General features: G+C 54.4%; 2 protein-coding genes across 2 annotated transcripts; both read right to left on the bottom strand.

Moving 5' to 3' along the window:
* Nucleotides 1-955: 955 nt before the first annotated feature.
* LOC147646715 (maestro heat-like repeat-containing protein family member 7) lies at nt 956-7,091 on the bottom strand. The gene is made up of 16 exons (XM_086873038.1): nt 6,449-7,091; nt 6,191-6,349; nt 5,857-5,921; nt 5,598-5,747; nt 5,260-5,408; nt 4,808-4,955; nt 4,371-4,558; nt 4,144-4,281; nt 3,750-3,864; nt 3,440-3,577; nt 3,050-3,226; nt 2,758-2,913; nt 2,498-2,599; nt 2,025-2,127; nt 1,688-1,744; nt 956-1,398 (listed from the first exon to the last, which is right to left on the bottom strand). The coding sequence occupies exons 1-16, from the start codon at nt 6,570-6,572 to the stop codon at nt 1,199-1,201; spliced, it is 2,169 nt and encodes a 722-aa protein (XP_086729164.1). The 5' UTR covers nt 6,573-7,091; the 3' UTR covers nt 956-1,198.
* Nucleotides 7,092-9,613: 2,522 nt separating this feature from the next.
* LOC147646714 (endogenous retrovirus group PABLB member 1 Env polyprotein-like) lies at nt 9,614-14,181 on the bottom strand. The gene is given in 3 exon segments (XM_086873023.1): nt 9,614-9,617; nt 12,815-13,482; nt 14,131-14,181. Coding segments are annotated over 3 exon segments (723 nt in total).
* Nucleotides 14,182-14,809: the final 628 nt, after the last annotated feature.

Raw genomic sequence — 14,809 nt, 5'->3', positions numbered from 1 at the left:
GGCTGCTGCGGACGCCTCAGTGCGCAGGTGCCGACGTTGGGGCTGCTGCTGTTCCTGGGCACACTCTGCTGCTGTTTCTGTGGGCTCCAGAGCCGCTTGGGCAGCAGCCACTGGGCAGCCCTGCCGGAGGAGACATCGCCACCCTCCCCATGGTGGCAGCAGCTCTGTGGGCCCCGAGCTCTGTGTCAGGGGGGCCTCGGTCACAGCAGCGTGGCCTGGGCAGCCACGAGGGCCTGGGCTGGCCGCCAGCCCTGCCTCTGCCCACTGCCCCTTCCTGGAGGCACCCAGTGGCCGTGGCCTGGCAGCACCCCCTGCCCTCCATGTCCCCAGCCAGTCCAGCCTGGGCACCTCGGGCTGTCCCCACCCTCCCGCTGGGGTGGTGTCCCAGCCTCCAGGCCTTCTGCTGCAGGCCTGGGGGACATTTTGGGGAAGCACCAGAGCAGCCGGGTGTCTGGGACCAGGCGGCTGCCCGGGGGCTGCTTATGGCCTCTGACACCCAATTCCTCAGGGCTTCCCACCACCCCGGCTCCTCCAGGGCCTTCTGTCCCCTTGGAACCTCCTGCCACCCACTCCCTCACACATCCCCCTCGTGCCTTCCCACTGCCTTGTCCCGTCTGGGACTCCGCAGCCCCTCATCCCTTCACAGCCTCCCAGCACCCCGTGCCCTCAGGGGCTCCCCCAGCCTGGCCCGGCAGCAGCGCCGCAGCCCCACAGGAGCTCCAGCAGCTCCTCAGCCATCACGGCAGCATCACACGGGCAGCAGGACACAGATGGCGCTTCCTGCCTGCCACAGGGCTTGTGGCTTCAGCACAACCACCAAAGGCCAAGGGGCTTCTGGCCATTTCCCCTGCACACTGCACGCCCCGGCAGGTTGCTGAACACAAGAACCCTTTTCTCTCTCTTCCCCTATGCCCCACACAACCTGGGCAGCAAAAGAAAGGTCTTGGGACTCTTGTGGTTTATAACATATCCTATATTATTTACATACTAGATGGAAACGAAACGAAGAAAAGAATAATCTCTATGAAAAAAAAAATAACAGATGGCCCATGTGGCCCCAGAAGATAGAGCCTCTCAGCCCTAACATATCCTATATTATTTACATACTAAAAAGAAGAGAAAATAGGAAAATAACAACCCTTATGAAATAAACAATCCTGGCTGGCCCATGTGGCCCCAGAAGACAGAGCCTCTCAGGTCAGCGCTGAGCACATCTCCAGCAGCGCAGCCAGCCCAAGCCCGACAGACGAGGCCGTGTCCTCCATGCCCTGAGGATTTGGTCTTGCATCCTCTGCAGGATGGAATATCGGGCACTCTGGATGGCCCGGAGGACATACAGCGTTTCAAGTGCCAGGTCTGACACGGCACAGCTTCTGTCCTCCGTCAGGCGTTCGAGGGCTGCAAGAGAGACGAACAGAGCTACGGTCAGACCCCAGAGCTGTGGGGGCCCAGCGAGAGCCCCCTGCCAGGGCCATGCCAGCCGGCTCTTGCCTTGGCCAGGAGGGAGCAGGGACCAAGGGGGTCAGCCCGAAGCTGCTGGCCACAAATGCCCCACGTGGCCCTGAAATCTCGCTGTGCTCTGCCCACGCCGCCCCTCATCGGGACAGGGAGCAGAGCCCTCCACAGCCTGGCCAGGGCTGCAGCTGCCCCCGACAGCCAACACTGTCAGCCTGCTGCCATGGCTCACCTCTGCACAACACCTGGAGCTCTGCCTGCTGCCCCCTCAGCTGCTCCCCGGCCATCCCTGAGAACACAGAGCCTGTCAGGGTCCCAGCAGCACAGCTCCCTGCCAGCGGCGCTGCCAGCCCTGTGGCCACACGGCCTCCTGCCCCGGCAGGGCTCAGCCCGGGCCCTTGCCGCACCCTGACTCAGCCCAAGGGCACGGCTGCCAGAGGCCGGCAGCAGCAGCCCCGAGGGCAGCCGGGGCTCCAGGGCGCCGGGCCCGGGTGCCGCTGCCGGGGCAGCAGCCGGGGCTGGGGCCGAGCTGCGGCGGGGCGGGGAGGGAGCCCGGGCTCGGGACTCACCGATGACCCTGATGGCCGCCGCTCGCAGGGTCTCCTGTGGGTCCTGCAGGTACTGCAGGGCCCGGCGCAGGTGCTCGGCCAAGGGGATCCTGTGGTCTGCCAGCTGGAGAGAGCGGCAGGAGGGAAGGGTTGGCGCGGGCTCTGCCCCTCGGCGGGGCGCTGCTGCCTGCGGCTAGCCCCGGCCTCCCGTGCCCGGCCAGCCCTGAGGCCCGGCCAGCAGCCGCTGGCGCCGGGCTCTGGAGGGGGCAGAGGGCCGGCTGCTGCCCGGGGAGCCGCGGTGCCGGCCCGGCCCGCAGCCCCGCTGGGCCGGGGCTCCATCGGCACCCGGCTCGGGGCCACAGGGGGCTGGAGAAGAAGCCGTGCGGACCCCGGGTGCAGCAGTGGGCAGGGGCACAGCTGCCAGCCCCACACACTGAGCACCGGGGCCAGGGGGCTTCTGTAGCTTGAGGCTGGGACTTCCAGGCTGTCCTTACCACGAGCTTGGCAAACTTCCACAGCTTCTCCTTCCTCACAGCTTTCTCCAGGTCTGGCCTCTTCAGGAAGCCAGCCGCGCGAAGGAGCGTTGTCCGAGAGGCCTGGGGAGCAGCAGAGAGCCGCAAATGGCCCCACAAGGCAGGGCACAGGAGTGTCCCAGTGCCAAGGGCTGGAGGAGGCTGCAGCCTGCAAGCCTGCGTCAGGGCAGGAGGCAGCTGAGCCCCCTGCCAAGGCGCAGCAGCAGCCCAGGAGTCCTCACCTCTGCCACATGCCGATTCTCATCTTGGCAGTGGAAAAAGAGTGGGAGCAGGCTCTGGTACACTCGTTCCTTCAGGGGCTTTCTTCCTTCTTCTTCTGCTGAAGACATCACTCTTCGAAGGAGAGACATGGAGAGCAGCTGCACCTGGCTATCAGGCTGTATGAAAGGAAGGAAGGAAAAATGACCTTATCATTGGCTTCTTATGGCCCACATCGGCACAGGTCTGCAAATGCACAGGGCACAAAGTGTCCGGGCAGCAGGCAGTGGCTGTGGCTGGGGCACAGAGCCTTACATTGTCCAGGAGTTTCAGGAGCGGCTCAGCCAGCTGCAGGGCCCTGCGCCAGGATATTGGGATGTCTTCTTTCAGGAAAATATGGCTCAGAAGAGCAGTGCTCATCCTGGCCACGTCACTGTCCAAGTCCCACAGGAGGTGCACTAGTCTTCCTGTCAGGCTCTGAATTCTTTCGGCCTGTGCAGAACACAAGTGTGTGAAAGCCCGGGCAGCTGCCGCAGGGCCCAGAGGCCAAAGGGCTGTCCCAAAGCACTCGGGCAGCTGAAGCAGGAGGCAGGAGAGCTGGGAGGAGCTGCCTCAGCGCCCAAGGCAAAGGCCAGCCAAGGCCAAGTGACAGCATTGCCCAGCCTCATGCTGCCCACACGGCCTCAGCTGCTGCCCCCTTCTCACCATGGAGGGACGGTCCTTTAGCAGGAGGAGAGCCCTGAGAACCTGGTGATGCATCTCTGTGGAATTGTACCACAGGTACTTATACAAGATCTCCATTAGGCTGTCACCACAGTCACTCAAGTCCAGGCAATCTAGGAGCTGAAAGGCACAGGGCAGTGAGAGGGGAGCCGGCCGGCAGGAGCCTGGAAGTGCGCAGGGCTGGGCCCAGGCAGCAGCACAGGGCGCGGGTGCCATCCCAGGCAGCTGTGGCTGTGCCAGGGGACAGGGCTGGCAGGGAGCTGAGCAAGGTAGTGCTGGCCATCAGGCTCACCTCCACAAGGAATGCCATGGCAGAGACATCCCAGAGTGGCAACGGTTTGCTGAGCACCTCAAGCAGGTAGCTTAAGATGCTTTTGCACAAGTGGGCAGATGCACGGCGCATTACCCTGGAAGGCGGAAAATGGCAGAAAGAGTCTCAGCAAGGGTGCGAAAAGCCTCTCCCAGGACTGACTGACACAGTTGTCCTATTGCCCCAGCACCCTGTGAGGCGATTTGGGCCCTTGAGATGTGGCTGCTCCTGGACAGGTTCCTCTCGCAGCCTTTTGCAGTCTCCTTGGCCATCCCTCGGTGACGAGGCCCTCAGGCCCATGGCCACGGGGACTGTGGGGGGGCATCCCGGGCAGGGGGCACAAATGCCAGAGGCAGTGGGGAGAAGGGGGGCTCACCTGGCCAGCAGACCCACGGCATAGTGGTGGGTGTCAGCACAGAGCAGCGTGTCCCAGCCACGCTTGCGTTCCATTGCCACCACCACATGCTCCAAGTGGAGACTGCAGAGCAGGGCCTTCAGGGTCTGCACTGCAAACCTGTGTGCACAGCAAAGCCCAGGTGACGCTGGGAGTGCTGGCTCCGAGGCTGGGGAAGTGGCAGGGACAGGAGGAGTGGCATGGAGCACCTGTTGGGGCTGGTGGAGAGGCCGTGTTGCTCCTGGCATTCCTTCCAGAAGGTATGGACGTCCTCTGTCATATACAAAGTACTGAAGTACGTTTGGAAGAGGAGATGCACGAAGAGGCGGGGGAAATAGACTGTGAGGATCTGTGGGCAACAGGGCCCCTGGAGGATCTTCCACATCACCAGAGTTGCCTGCAGAGGACAAAGCAGCCCGAGACAGCGCTCAGTGCCGGGGCGTCCGTGTGGCGGGGCCTGAGCGTGGCAGGGAGAGGCCGGGGCAGACGCAGGGGGAGCAGCGGGCCTGGTGGCCCTGAAGCTGCCCCTAGGCCAGGTTTGTGGCCAGTGCCTGAAGCAGGGAGATGCAGTGGGGGAAGGAGGCAACAGAGCTGCTGGAGAGGCGGCCGGCCTTGCGGTGAGCAAAGGCCAGCTCCAGAAACTCACAGTCAGGGAAAAGACAGCCGTCTTGTCCCCATCAGAGGTGCCCAGGTTTTTCTGCGGCCAGCTCCCCACCACATTGATGAGGAGCGGTGTCACTTCCTCTGAAATCCAGGGCGAGAGCAAGATGGTCGTCCACATGGCCATAGCAGCTCTGCGGGGTCAGACACAGCACCGTGGGCTGGGCAGCAGCGGGGAGCTGAGCTGGCCGCCAGCTCTGCCTGTGCCCACTGGCCCTGAGCGGCAGCAGCAGCCAGGCAGCCCAGCCCTGTGGGGACAGGCCCCTGAGGGGCAGGCTGGCAGCACGGCAGCGGGCTCGGGGGCCGACTTTGTAGCAGGGCTGGCAAAGGGAGCAGCCAGAGGGCCCTGGAAGTCTGTGTTGCTCACAGCCCTGGGCCGGGCTGTACAGGGTGATGGGCTGGGGAGCCCTGAGGCCTCGGGGCAGCTGGGCCCCATACCTGTCACACGTTGGGGCCACCCGCAGGAGAGTGATGGCCACATCATCGGGCTCTGCCTCGGCCACTTGCATCAGGGCCCAGTCCATCCTGTGCTCAGCAGCCTCATTGGCCATGAGCCACTGGTGGATGTACCTCACCACGGTGGGCACCTGGAGAAGGCACAGGGAGACTTGGAATGCTAGCAGAGGGAGTCAGCAATGTGCCCAGCTTCTTCCCCAGACAAGTGCTTCTCTTCCAGCACGCTGCCATGGCCTCAAAAGCTCCAAGTGAGCAGCAGGTGTGGCTTGGGAAAGCCAAGCAATTGCTGGAGGATCAAAGGCTGGCCACAGGCTGCTTACTTGCTCTGGATTGAAAAGAGCCGTCTCTACAAGCAGATCCAGCTGGGCAGCGCTGCTCTGTTCTACCAAGACCTCTGAGGATGCTTTGACCTCAGTGTCCATAGGTCTGGTGTCTTCCTTGCCAATTCTCTTGATGTATTGGTAAAGAAACTGTAGGAGAAGGGCAGGAAGGCAGGGAAGTTGCATGGAGTGCTCCAAGTGCGGTGCTGGGCTGAGCAGTGCCAGCAGGCCCAGCGCAGGTGGGGATGGCTGCAGGTACCTGCGCTGCTCTGCGGAAGCGGCCACGGGCGGTGTCCTGCTCTTGTGTGCCGTCCATGGCTGCATCTGGCAAAGAGCAGCCAGAGCTGAGGGGCTGCAGGAGAGGCCGGAGAGCACAGCCCAGCCCTGCGTTCCCCAGGCAGGGACAGTCCCGGGATGCCCCAGGGGATGCAGCACGGCCACTGCTGCGGGGGCAGCCCCAGCCCCTTTTTTGTGCTGTCCATGGGTGTGTCTCCACAGGACAGTGTGGGATGGGATGAGATGGGATGCAATGGGATGGGATGGGGCCAAGATGGCCGCAGGCACCAGCCCTGTGGCCCAGCTCTGCCACTCACCCTCCTCCAGCGGCTGCAACTGCTGCACCTCTTCGGTCTCTGGTGCTGGGGCAGCTCCAGGGCCTTCTTCCTCGACCTCCTCCTCCTCCTCCTCCACCCAGGCCAGCTTGGGGACTCTTGGGGGTCGCTGCTCCCTATCTTCTTTCGGACTCTCCAATCCTTTCCATAGGAACAGCACCAGGGGATGGCATGGCATGGAATGGGATGGGGCCAAGCTGGCAACAGGCACTAGCCCTAAGGCCGAGCTCTGCAACTCACCCTCCTGTGGTGCCTGGAACTCCTGCACCTCTTCAGACTCCTGTGCCAGGACAGCTCCAGAGCCTTCTTCTTCCTCCTCCTCAAGCCAGGCCAACTTGGGCACTCTTGGGGGTCGCTGCTCCATGGCAGTGACTGGATTTATGGCTACTTGCAGGAGAGATGGCTCGGAAAAGCTCGGAGTCAGCAAGTCCTGCAGTCGTGCCTGGAAGGCACCTGCAAGACTCAAGTCCTGGCAAGATTGCAAGACAGCGAGTCCTGCACTTGGGTCTTGAGGGCTCCTGCCACAAGGACAGGAGGCTCCTCGACAGGGATTGTGGTCTGGTCTCAAGGGCAGAGACTGCAGGGATGGGCGACACCTCGGAAAAGCTCCGGGTCACCAAGTCCCATGGTCTGCCCTCAAGAGAACCTTAAGAAGGAAGGCTCAGCAAGGCCACAGGTCAGCAAGACCTGTGGTCTGGCCTCGAGGTCACCTGTAGGAACAGTGCTTCAGAAAAGCTCCAGGTCCGACACAAAGGAGTGCGCTGTGCGGGGGCTCCTCACAGCACCGCTCTGGCGCGTCCTGACCCGTCGCGTGCACCGAGCACTGTGGCGTGGCCCTGTCACCGCCAGCTCCTATGGCAGCACGTGTCACAAAGGGCCCTTTGACATCTGCTCCCGTTGCCACCATCCCACGGTGACCGTGCTGCAGCGTGTCACAAAGGGCCCTTGCACACCCTGCCCTCCGCCCTGGGGCCGCCCCCATCCCCCCCCAAGTGGCCCAGCTTGGAAGGAATCCCTTGCCCAAAGTGTCTAAGACAGCCTGATGGGATCTTTAGGAACAGCTTGTTAGAAATGAAATGGAGGCAAATTTATCAATAAGAATTTTATTGAAAACTTTGTAAAATTTACTCATGGAAATGTCTCAGTGTTGAGAGACAGGTGTCTGCTAGGGAGGGCAGGAGCCTCCCTTGGAATGAAAAATGTAGACCCCCTCCCTCCGAATTATGATAATCTTGAAATCAAGGGGCTCTCAGGCAGAGATCTGGGGATAGGAATGACAGTTTTTTACTAATATTTATAACCAGGCAAACAAACAACAATAACTACAGCGTTAGCAAGAAAACAGAACCAGGGACCCCGTGACAGCTTTCTGGGGCTGAGACGGGAAAGGATGGAGGAGAGGCTTTGTTTCACAAACCCCCTCGGGTTGGCAGTCAGTGCTGGTGCTCCTGCAGGGCTCTGAGGAACACTCAGCTGGAACAGCAGGGATGAGCTGAGATCCCGGGCCAGTGGCTGAGGTGGATCAGCAGCTCCGTGGCGGTGGCTGGCACTGCCACACGTCCCGGCAGGACAGGGAGTGCGAGGCCACCAATGAAGAGGGAAGAAGGAGAAGAAGCAGCAGCTCCATCTGGGTGATGGCGAAATTCCCTTCTCCCCACCACAACAGCTCTGCACCCAAAGTGTTCTTCTCCGAAGCTGAAGAAGCCACCAAACTGTCCCCACCCTCCCCTTTTCCTGCCCCCTTCCCCCCCTGGGCCCAGCCAAACTCTTTATCTTTCCTCAAGCACCCACCAAGTACCCGCAGTTAAGTTTTCCCTGCAAGTCATGAGTAAAAATTCCACAGGCAAGCCAGAACTAAATAGAAAATAAAGGACACGTAACCCCCAACACCTGTAAGTTGTATCTTGAGAGTCAGCCAGGATCTTTGTTTGCCAGAAACACCTCTGAAGTTTAATCAAGGCATTAGTCATCAAAATTATTTTGAAAATTTAAAGATCAAAGTAGCCAAAATACTCAATGTAACTAATTGCTGGGTATGTTCTCAGCTCAGGTTGGGAGGAATGGGGTTCCCTCCGAGGGCTCACCCTGTGGGGTGGCCAAAACTCTGTCAATGGGCTCTGACTCGTAACAGATCCAGGGCAGGGACACTCAGAGAAAACTCTGCTGTGGAACACAGGAATGCAATTATCAGTTTTACTGGATTGACTGAGATTTCCCTTCCGGAGAAACCAAGCCCTGTTCTAGTTGGAGGCCACAATGTGAAAGGATTTCTGTGCTTTACCATCACAAGCTTACTCATTCTTTTTCCTCACCCTCATTCACGTTAGGAACAATAATTCTGTTGTCCATGGAGCTGGCACCTTTTGAATTCCAGAATAATGTCCCCAAGGTCCTTTGCTGTTCAGCTTTACCGCGCTGTCTGTGGCTAACAAGGCTTGCTGGGGTCCTTTCCCCTTCGGCTGGAGAGGTGCCGGGTCCCAGTCCCGGAGGGACAGCCAGGCTCCTGGCTGGAATTGGTGTGGAAGTCCCTCAGGGTCACATCAGCCTTCACATGGAGCCCTGTGGATCTGAGCATTCTCCAAAGGGGCCGTTGGGGCAAACAGGGAGATTTGGTCTGGCAGGGTCTGTAAAACAATATCCCATCCCATCGACTTGTTCTGGCAGAGAACACTTGGCTGCAGGGACATATTCCCATTGTTCCTGCTCAGGTCTCAGGATTCAAACAGTGTAGTCTTTGCCCAGAGCTGTTCCTTCAGCTGGCTTGGGAGGGCCATTTGGCCTCTGGACCCACACTCTGGCTCCTTTATTAGGACTGCTGGGTCCAAACTCTTTTTATCCACAAATGGAGGCAATTTGAAGTGGATATTCTTTCTTCACAATTATTTTTCCAATTGCGATATCAATATTTCTTCTACCTTGTCATGGGGTTGAACAATCAAATCTTGTTCACTATTGTTTAACAGACTTACTTCAATTTCTCCTTGATAATCTGCATCAATTCCTCCTCCCGTGACATGAACCCTTTGCAAGGCCAAGCTCCAGTGAGCAGTTATCAAACCAAAGTGTCCTGGAGGAATCTGAATTCTTATTCCTGTATTGTAAACTCTCATTTGCTTCTGATTTCTCCTAATGAATTCCAGTGCATGAAGGTCCAGCCCTGCAGCCTCTGGGCTGGCCCTGGCAGGGGCCATCACAGCCAGAACAATTTCCCAGGCAGTCCAAGTCTCACTGTCCATGGCTGTGTTTGCAAATTGGGTGCAGCCGTGCACACCCAGGGGTTTCCATTTCCCAGTGGGCCCATTGTTAAGGGCATGGAGCCCATCTGGGAGATGGGTTCTCTACCGGGACAGGTTCCCATCTCCCCGTTTTATCAACTGCTCTTTTAACAATTGTTCAACCAATCCTCTAGCTTGTAGATCGTGTGGTACATGAAAAACGCAGCAGTCTTAATCACTGTGTTTTTCCCAGGAACAGACAAAGCATTCCACATCACAGCATCACCAAACCCTATAAAAATAGCCAGTTTTATCCCTTCCTCCTTTATTCCTTGTATACAGTTCACAAAGTTTACCATTGACATTTGGGTCTTTGCTAGTCCTTTTTTGTAGGGTATTTTAGTGTTACAGTGAGCAGCCAAAGGTAACAAATTGGAATTGTCAGCATTATTTCACATTTTTGATTTTTAGTTATATATATAAATATATATTATTGTGTTGTTATTACTATTATTATTGTTATTGTTATTATTATTTTACTTGGACAAACAAACCTGAGCTAAAGACTAAAACCTTCTTCTGTCACTCCACGTGGGAGCATTCCGAAAACAATTGTTCCTTCTCTTGGTGCTGTTAACAAAATCCATCCTCGTCTTCCCAAACCCATGAGTTCTTTTCCTTTTTCCATATGCAATGTTTGGATGCATTTTAAGACATCCAGCGGTTCAGCCTCTTTTAACCGACTGCCCCACTGCTTGCACGGTGCTCCGACCTCAGCCCCACTCCAGAGCCAGCGAACTCTGGGGAGAGCTTCCCTTCTGGGAATTACAGATGGGACTGATTCCTTACATTTACATTTTAAAAGTGACATTTTGTTGTGATCTGGCTAGACTTTGCCAGTTTTGTTTCACCAGCGGGCAGAGTCAGCACCAAAGGCACAAACTCCACCTGAAGGAATCAGTGTCACTTACTGCAGCTCCAAGCAGCAAAAGATGACAAAAGGAGCAGCTCAGCAATGAATCCAATCATCAGTGCCAAAGATTGCCTGCAGGGATTAACAAAGATCCAGCACCATTTCCCCTCAGACTTTGCCATCCCCAGATCCACCCATCAGCTGGGGAAGCTGTCACAGCCAAGGGCTGGAGAGCCACTCCAGACACTGGGAATTGCTGCAGGTGCCTCCAGCCACAGGTGAGGCTCCAACCCCGCTGTGAGAGAGGGCCCAGCTTTGATAGTGCTGAATAAACAAACTGACAGCACTTCTGGTGTGGGAACATCTGGTTTCATCCTCCTCTTGCGTCCCTGCCAAAGCCTGGCCAGGCCTCAAGGAGGAACCAAGGGAGTCGACCCTGACCATACACCCCAAACAAGGCCAGATGTGGGATTTCATGGCCTTGTCTGGCTTCTAAACACAGAAAGGTCAATCCATGTTTCATTGATGAGTGGATACATCTATCACAGTGTTCATGACCATGAATATTTCAGTAATGAGCAGATGGACAGGTAACCTTTGGCTGGAAGGTTCATTCAGAGATCACCTTTGGCTCAGGGCCTGTTGTTCAGGCCTCACTCAGGGCCTGTTGTGCAGACCTTGGCACTTCAGAAACGAGGTTTAGTGGGGGGCTTGACACTGCTGGGTGACTGGCTGGACTGGATGAACTCAGAGGTCTTTTCCAGCAGAATGGATTCTATAATACCAGGATTCTATCTGCTGCATTCAGCTAGGTCCATTACTTAGCAGCATTACTTTAGTCCAAAAGCCCCCTCTTGCTCAGCTCTTGTGGCCTGAGGCTTCAGCTCCTTCAGCTCCCGGTGCTGAGCTGCTCAAGCTGAAGGAGACAACTGGGAGAGAAGAATAAGTTCATTCAATTCCTTCTGGGACACGGGGAGGGGAAATGTGAAAACAGGAGCATTGTTTGGTGTGGCCTCCTCTCTGCTCTTCACACCTTTCAGTGCTTTGAACCAGCCAAGAGCTTTCTCCAGGATTCAATGAAGCAGCTGTTCCTGCTCCCAGCTCTGGCTCTTCCCAGTCTCTGACCTTGACTGGTTTTGTCCCTCTTGCTGTGCCCTCTGTTCCCCCAGGGGGCTGCCCCAGACTGAGGGATCAGATGCAGGCACTGCTGCTGCTCCCTCGGGACCAGCCCCAGTTTGGTTGTTGCTGTCAGTGCCAGCAGAAGCCGTGGCTGGAGCAGCGGGTGCTGACAGTGCCCCAAGGCCTGGGGCTGGAGGAGTCCCTGGGCTGGGGCTGGGAGGGAGCTGCCCCTTGTTCTCCCTCTGCCTCCCGCAGAGCTGGGCCGGGCACAAGTGGGGCAGCAGAGCCAACAGGGAGCCTGCGAGTCTCTTGCAGCCGTGCCTGCTCAGAGTTTGGCCTTGGAGCTTCAGGTGGGCAAAGGCAGCTGCTCTGCTCCCTCTGCGTGTGCCCGTGTTCAGCACTGCTGCTCCATCAGTCTGTGCCCAGCAACGGGGAAAAGCCTCAGCCCTGCAGGGCCAGGAGCTGCCGGGCTCTGCCTGAGCAGCTCAGCCAGCGGGAAGGGAGCTGCTCCACACGGGAACCAGGAGCAAAGGACATGCCTTTTCTAGGACATGTTTTCTGTAAAAAAAAACAACAAAAACAACAAAAGCAAGCAAAAAAACCCCCCCCAAAAATATGAAAGATAAAAATTACCCCCAAATGTGTAGTGAAAAATCTTCTATAACACTGGAGTAAGAAAGAGGTAACTGATCTTTTGAAAAAGAGAACTCAGCTTTGATTTTAGTTCCTTAGTTTGTTCACGTGCTAGTGAAAAGGATCCATTAGCTGCCTTCCTTGAGAGATTTTATCGATGTTTTCCAATATTAAGATATTTTACACTGCAGTTAAAGGAATAGAAAATTGAAATACATGTTCTTCATGACTGTGTCTTGAGTGTAAAAATTTGCAGTTTGGAACTTGGACCTAAATGATGAGTTCGGCGGGAGAAATGCAGCACTCAATATGAATGATCAGCAAGTCTCATTTATTGGTAACTCTAAAACCACTTATATAGCATCAATAATTAGGCTCATACAAAGTGTAAAAACTAGCTCATTATTGGATATTTTTATTTAAGGTCAACTCCACCTAATTCCACATTCCTGTGATTGTTCTTCTATGCTGAATTCACATTCTTCTGATCACAGCGTCCTGTTCTCTGTTAACAGTTATCACTAAGACCTTCCTGACCTTGCAACATCTCACACCAACTGTACTCTATTGTCTCATTCTTTCCCAGCTAACTGCTGCATGGGAACATGACCTTTGCTCTCTAGCCATTCCTCTACAATTCCCCTGTTTTCTTTTTGTACTAACAAAACTGTAGAAGTAGCCCTTTTCATCATGTTTTGCAAGCATTGCAGTATGCAAGGAATAAACAGTAACACAATCACAATGATCAATATAACAACAATTGCCATTTGTGCCAAATATATTAACCATCCTGTGAGACCTAGGGATTGAAACCATTCCTCTAATGGATTTGTTTCCATGGTTAATATTTTCATATTGTTCTGTAGTTGTCGGAGATGAGCATGAATAGACACTGAATGGTCAGAAATATTCATGCAACACATTCCATCAAAGTCCTCACAGCCATGGCCCTGTGCTAATAGTAAAAAATCAATAGCAGCTCTATTCTGCAATATAGCATGCCTAACACTCTTCATATCCAAAAGCAAATCAGAGAAAACCTTTGATGTAATATTAAACTGTTTTCCTGTCCAACATGCCAGTCGTCGTAACTGTGTTAAGGCTTGAGCACTAGATACTCCAGGTGTAAAAAGAGATGACACAATCACTGTAGGACGTTCCCAAAGTTCAACCTGATCCTTGCATTCTGGCCCCAATTGGAACACACTTCTCTTTGTTCATAACCTGATTCTATTGGCTCCTCATAGTTGCTGTATAGTGGGTGCAAACAATGTCAATTTCCCAAAATAACAAGGCCCTCCATAAATGTTTGCTGGCAGTCCTTGCCATGCACGATGTCCACAGATTAGAAAAATACCAGGTGGTAATTGCAGAGGTGAACTGCTAGAATTTACCTTGTGAGACCAATTGCCACAGTATGCATCATTATTCTGCAAATACAGCAAATTTTGTGGAGAAATATTTGTACCATTTGGCCCATGAGACTTTTTTGCATGATTGTTCCTAGCCCAATTGACAAAAGTTAAACAATAATTGCTAGGGGCTGAGCCCAACAGTCTTAACTCTCGTGGCTCTGACCCGGTAACATTTAAACCTGTAGCAATGTACCAAATTTGAGCACCAATGGGATTTGCTGGGATTAAACCTGTGTCACAAATATTGATCGTGAATTTACCTGATGGGATTTCACATAATGTTTTGTTTGCTTCCTTGGGCATTTTCCAATTCTTTGTCCATTTTTTAAACATTGTGGCATTGAGTGAATCATCTAAAGGTGCGCCCCCTAAACAAGTTCGAAAAGGATCTGAAGGGGTGGCCATTGAAAGGCAATAATTATCCTGTCTAGTTTGATTAGCCCACGTTATCCACGTATTTTGTCTCTCTTCCATGTCAATCAAAAACCCTTCATTTCCCTTTATCATGGTAAACCACCATAACAACCTGATCAGAGGTAGTCCTTTAAGAACCTTAAAAAGATTGTGGCATTTCAGCCAGCATCTTGGCTGGATCCCATGGGAGATCTTGCTTCCCTTTTCTTTTACCCCTCTGCCTTGCCCGTCGATTCGGTTGCTTCGAACCACGGGCTGTTCCATCTTCTCGGCAGCAGGGATAACTTTCAGGGAAAGACCCTTTCTCTTGAGACTGCCGTTTTAAGAATTGCTCCCAATTTTTATTTTTTACCCCTGGAATATCACACCTGACCTGTGTAAGTGTTTTATGACAGTGTATTGTGGTTATTTCAATAATATACGGCAAAGGGGTATTCGGATGATAACAATAATTTTCTGGGTTTATCACAAAAGCAAAAATCTCCCACCATCTATCAGATCCTTTTCAAATTGTCCTGTTTGCACATCTTCCTGTAATGCAACCTCAGTGAAATTTCTTTCAAAGTTGTAACACTCTGTACAAATCCCTCTTGGGGATCGACCCCACTTAGAATGTGCCCACCACTTTTCTTTACACACTTTACAAATGTAACATACAAAAGGATAACATTCACACTCTGGTACTGTACACAAGATTTGGATGTGAGAGTTCATCAGATCCCGTCTCTATGTTGATGGTAGAGAGCGAGAAGTATCTGCAGAATTTTCTGGATCAGCTGAAGGTAAATCCCTGGGATCAGCAGGTTTAGTCCATCGGCTCGGCACCCAGACAGGCCCTGTGGGGGTAGACACACAAAGATAACCACGTCCCCAATACAGTACCTTGCTGGGA

The sequence above is a fragment of the Cyanistes caeruleus genome, unplaced genomic scaffold, assembly GCF_971803275.1.
Source record: "Cyanistes caeruleus unplaced genomic scaffold, bCyaCae1.hap1.1 HAP1_SCAFFOLD_81, whole genome shotgun sequence".
In the NCBI taxonomy this organism is placed as follows: Eukaryota; Metazoa; Chordata; class Aves; order Passeriformes; family Paridae; genus Cyanistes; species Cyanistes caeruleus.
Note: the sequence above shows the minus strand (reverse complement) of the source record. Positions and strands in the feature narration are given on the sequence as shown.